This window comes from Gigantopelta aegis, chromosome 4, assembly GCF_016097555.1.
Source record: "Gigantopelta aegis isolate Gae_Host chromosome 4, Gae_host_genome, whole genome shotgun sequence".
In the NCBI taxonomy this organism is placed as follows: domain Eukaryota; kingdom Metazoa; phylum Mollusca; class Gastropoda; order Neomphalida; family Peltospiridae; genus Gigantopelta; species Gigantopelta aegis.
Genome location: NC_054702.1, coordinates 71,210,505 through 71,216,127, shown reverse-complemented (window position 1 = coordinate 71,216,127; position 5,623 = coordinate 71,210,505). Strand labels below are relative to the sequence as shown.

The 5,623-nt window shown below is 38.3% G+C and overlaps 1 protein-coding gene across 2 annotated transcripts in view; it reads right to left on the bottom strand.

Annotated features, from left to right (window-relative positions):
- Window positions 1-4,844, bottom strand: part of LOC121371036 — a 9,693-nt gene extending 4,849 nt beyond the window's left edge. The window contains exons 1-2 of one of the 2 annotated variants that reach the window (XM_041496652.1): window positions 4,742-4,844; window positions 2,204-2,321 (exon numbers count right to left, since the gene is read on the bottom strand). In XM_041496652.1, coding sequence (XP_041352586.1) covers window positions 2,204-2,285 — 82 coding nt within the window. In that variant the 5' untranslated portion in view covers window positions 2,286-2,321; window positions 4,742-4,844. Of the gene's footprint in view, window positions 1-2,203; window positions 2,322-4,536; window positions 4,637-4,741 lie in introns of those variants that run through there. The other variant, XM_041496653.1, reaches the window with a different exon arrangement.
- Window positions 4,845-5,623: the final 779 nt, after the last annotated feature.

Genomic DNA, 5,623 nt, shown 5'->3' with positions numbered 1-5,623 from the left:
CTCGTAGCCAATTATGCATATCTCAAAATATAATTATTTAACTTTTATTGGATGTTAAAGCTTGCTTCTTTAATATCCAGAACAGGAACATTTGGCACGAGTTGTATAATTTAGTATAAGCTAACGTGAATAGTTTTTAAAATAATGAAACAGTCACGCACAACGCATGTTAGAAGTAGGTCTAATTTTGAGTGTTACATCGTTTTGAAAATAAGTGAAACATGTTTATAATTGAAAAACTATAATGAAATTGATGTTTGATGTGTCCTTATAAATGGTATTTTAAAAATTTATTTCAATTCATCACCAACAATAATATACAACACTAAATTGTTCTGTAAACGCGTTTCTAGGCATCTTTATTTCACAATTTTCCGGGGAGCATGCTCCAGAATCCCTCATTCAGATCTTTATCCCTTTTGGAGCTCGGATCATTTGCCTTCGACAAACTGAAACTGCCCTTTTTAGAATCTTGTGCCCCCCCCCCCCCCCCACGTTTAGTTAGCAAAATCATGGATCCTTTCTTTACTTTCCTTTGATTTTTCTTTTCTGACAGCTCCTCCGATATTTCAACTTCTTTAGCTGTACATTTCCACATCCCAGTCCTTGTCTCTCCAACTGCACTAGACAGGTCTCGGTGGCGTCGTGGTTAGGCCATCGGTCTACAGGCTGGTAGGTACTGGGTTCGGATCCCATTCGAGGCATGGGATTTTTAATCCAGATACCGACTCCAAACCCTGAGTGAGTGCTCCGCAAGGCTCAATGGGTAGGTGTAAAACACTTGCACCGACCAGTGATCCATAACTGGTTCAACAAAGGCCATGGTTTGTGCTATCCTGCCTGTGGGAAGCGCGAATAAAAGATCCCTTGCTGCTAATCGAAAAGAGTAGCCCATGTAGTGGCGACAGCGGGTTTCCTGTCAAAATCTGTGTGGTCCGTAACCATATGCCTGACGTCATAAATAAAATCTGTTGAGTGCGTCGTTAAATAAAACATTTCTTTCTTTCTTTCCAGCTGCACTAGGGACAGAACCAGTGGTATCCAGAGCGCTCGATTGGTGTACGGTCGGTCTAGGATCAATCTCTGTTGGTGGGCCCTTTGGAATATTTTTCGTTCCAGCAATTGCTCCACAACTGGTATAACAAGGCCGTGGTATGTATTATCATGCCTGTAGGATCCCTTGCTGCTAATCGGAAAGAGAAGCCTATTGCGCAGTGGCCACGGGTTTCCTCTCTATTTTCTCTGTGGTTCTTAAACAATGTTCGACGCAATATAACCGTAATTAAAATGAGTGCATTGTTAAATACCAATAATCACAGGAAAGAAAGAAAGAAATGTTTTATTCAACGACGCACTCAACACATTTTATTTACGGTTATATGGCGTCAGACATATGGTTAAGGACCACACAGATTTTGAGAGGAAACCCGCTGTCGCCACTACATGGGCTACTCTTCCGATTAGCAGCAAGGGATCTTTTATTTGCACTTCCCACAGGCAGGATAGCACAAACCATGGCCTTTGTTGAACCAGTTATGGATCACTGGTCGGTGCAAGTGGTTTACACCTACCCATTGAGCCTTGTGGAACACTCACTCAGGGTTTGGAGTCAGTATCTGGATTAAAAATCCCATGCCTCGACTGGGATCCGAACCCAGTACCTACCGGCCTGTAGACCGATGGCCTGCCACGACGCCACCGAGGCCGGTGAAACTCGAGAATAGCTGCATATTGTTCATTTGTACAGAAAATTATAAATCTTATGCTAATGTAATGGTTGTTAACGACAGTAAAATGGCACATACATTTCTAGCAATAGCATTTTCTTTTGGAATTAATGTTTTAAAAAGGCAGATGACTCGGTAAAGCCTACCAAATATATATTCTTCTACACGCCGGGGAAATTACGTTTAATATTAGATTCTGTATTAACAAAACACTATTTAAAAGCGGTATAATCACAGGAGTGTAGAGGGTAAACAAATGTTTTATAACGCACCCATCCGAAACCCTACCGGCACTAATAAACCCCTTAAAAATAAACGTCCCGTTTGAAATTTAATGATTTAACTGCTTAGCCTATCCGTAACCAGTCTTAAATGGGTCGACCCCCCCCCCAAAAAAAAAAAAAAAAAAAAAAAAATAATAATAATAATAATAAAAAAAAAAAAATAATAATAATAATAAAACATATATATCTTACCAGACGTTTGTGTGATGTTTTCAGTAAGACAACAACTGTACCAAACTGCCTGGATTAACAGTGTCCAGTGAATGGTGTTCATATCCTCCTTGGTATCAGTCAATAGTCCGTATTAGATCTGCAATACATTAGAAAATAATCTCTTTGTAATTTGTGATAATGCAAACTCTGAAAAGTTAAAGTTTGTTTTGTTTAACGACACCACTAGACAACATTGATTGATTAATCATCGGCTATATATTGGAGAGAGAGAGAGAGAGAGAGAGAGAGAGAGAGAGAGAGAGAGAGAGAGAGAGAGAGAGAGAGAGAGAGAGATGTTTTATTTAACGACGCACTCAACACATTTTATTTTACGGTTATATGGCGTCATACATATCATTAAGGACCACACAGATATTGAGAGGAAACCCGCTGTCGCCACTTCATGGACTACTCTTTTTGATTAACAGCAAGAGTTCTTTTATATGCACCATCCCACAGACAGGGTAGTACATACCACGGCCTTTGATATACCAGCCGTGGTGCACTGGCTGGAACGAGAAATAGCTCAATGGCCCACCGACGGGAATCGATCCCAGATCGACCGTACATCGAGCGAGCGCTTTACCACGGGGCTACGTCCCGCCCCCGGCTATTGGATATGAAATATTTGGTCATTCTGACCCGTAATCATCAGAGGAAACCCGCTACCTTTTTCCATTAGCAGCTAAAGAATCTTTTGTATGCAACATCCCACAGACAAGACAGCACATACCACGACATTTGATCAGTTAAAGATAAAGATAAAGATAAAAAGATAAAAAAATTTTTTTATTGTATATAAACATTCCACATACGGAACTGGATGCAAAACATATGTATAAACAAGAAACAAACAAAATGAGGCACTGGTTGGAACGAGAAAAACAACAACCAATTAAATGGATCCACCGAGGTGATTCGATCCTGCGACGCAAGCACCTCAGGCGAGCGCCTCAGGCGAGCGCTCAACCGACTGAGCTGTAAGTCACATGATCACTTCGTGGAACCGACAACGGTTATTGGTACTAACGTATTACCACAAACACCGCGTATCATGATAAAATGTAGCGCGTTTCCTCTCTAACACTATGATAAAATTACCAAATATTTGAAATCCAATAACCGATGATTAATGAATCAATGTGCTCTAGTCCCTAGTAGTGGTGTCGTTACACAAAACAAACTTCTTTTTTTTTTTTTTTTTTTTTTTGGGGGGGGGGGGGGGGGGGGAATAGTTACGTAGGCCTAATGTCTGGTTTCTATTTATGACGTAAAATGCAGCTAGTTATTTTTGTTTTGTTCTTGAACAAATTATTATTTAAAAAACCCTCCAAATTGTTAACAACTACAAAAAATTACTCTCCTACCTATAATTACCGTTACATTTCCCCCAAATTTTGTCCACACACAAGTTGTGAAAAAAAACATTACAGTGACACAGCTTCCACATATGAGACTATAACGATGTCGCCAGTATCGACTTTGCTGAGATTGCATAGGGCAAAATACATGCAGTTTTCAGCCGTCTGCCATTTTGCTTTTTTTTTTATGGAATATTTTTCAAGAGGGGTGAAAGCCTCCAAAGTACGTGACATAATTAATATAAAATCAATGATCTTTAGTGGTATATTTAAACAAACAAAACATAATTTTAAAAATTAATATGACGTCATCACGTTTGCTTTTATTATCATAACATGTTATGACGTTGCTAGATTAAGTCATATCCTTTCACCCCTCTTGGAGAATATTCCATAAAAAGTCAAAATGGCAGCCGGCACAAAATCACATGATTTTTGCCCTATGCGATCTCAGCGAAGTCGATATTGGTGACATGGTTATCATCTAGTATGTGGAATCTGTGTCATTGCAATGGTTTTTCCTAGATTTCTGTCTGGACAAAATGTGAGTAAAATCTAACGAAAAATAAAGGTAGGAGAGCAATTTTTGCCCAAATTAAACGAAAATGCCCGAATCTGGATTACAAGATTTATTCATATCAGTATTACCACCAAACAGCTACATATACAGAGTTACCCTCCTGCACCCCCGTCTCGTATGCTTAATATCATTATGTTACGTAATTTTAGACGCGGGAGTAGTCTTAGCGTTACAAAACGTTATGGGGGTGGGGTATAGGCCTAAAGAAACAAACCAAAGTTTGCGTTACGTAGCCCAATTCGTTGAATTTCCCCATTATATATATATAAAAAAAAAAAGTATAATGCAGCCAGTCCTTTCTGTTTCGATTTTTGGCAGATGATTTTTCTATTTAGTAATTTTAGCCTACTAAACCAAACAGAAATACAAACCGAAAATCTAATAGGGCCTGATCAATATTGGTCCATATTACGTCATTGTGGCGGGAAAAGCGGGAGGGTAGGAGGTGGAGTGAATCGAACGAGAGTTGCGTACTTTTAGAGAGGGGATGGCTTTAGCATTATAAAACGATACATGGGGAGGGGGGCGGTAAAATATGACAAATTTTGCTTCACGTAAACCTCACCAAAAACTTACGGGTTTAAAAATGTACGCCAAGTTGACGTTAAATATTCCACACAGTTTGTCCCAATGACGTCATACAAAACGCAGTTACTTGCTAAATACAAAAGGACGAGCGCTCGCGAACAACAATTTTAGTTTTTTTCTTAATCCTATCCTACGATTATTCCTGTCATATCAGATTAATTTAACGTTAGGTACAAAGTTAAAGTGCGTGTTGTTTAACGACACATTGATTTACTAGTAATCGGCTATTGGATGTCAAACATTTGGTAATTTTTACATACAGTCATAGAGAGGAAACCGGTTTAGTCCGTCCCATCATTCTATAAATTAATATAGGCCTACATATTTTTTTATAATTTCAGTCTTGTTTGACGTAAGAAGAAAAGTAAAAGTGTTTTGGAAATAACAAAACAATACTATTTTCCTGTGCAATTTACAAATCAATCCGCTCAGAAATAAATAAATTGTAGTAAATTTCATAGCATGAAAAAAGGCGTTTCCTGCGGACGGACTATATAGGTGAGATTCGGCTAATTGCGGACATCGGCAAAATGCGGACAATCTCGACCATACTGCCACTACATTGCATTTTCGTACATTAAACATTTCATTTTATTGTCTGCAAATTGATAATGAGACTACAGATAGTTCTTGAAAATCCATGTTTCTATTTTTATCCCGGTGTCACTTTAAAAACAAAAACAAAAAACATTCACAAAAATAGTATCTCACGTCACATGCACAATGGCATCGGTCACGTAATATAATTTATTTCTTCAAACGTTTTCACTGGATATGTCTACCAAATTTCGAGTAAAACGTTTCAGAATGAGAGAATACATTTATGTATTTTAAGAATCTCTTATAATATGATACATATACTTAATTTTA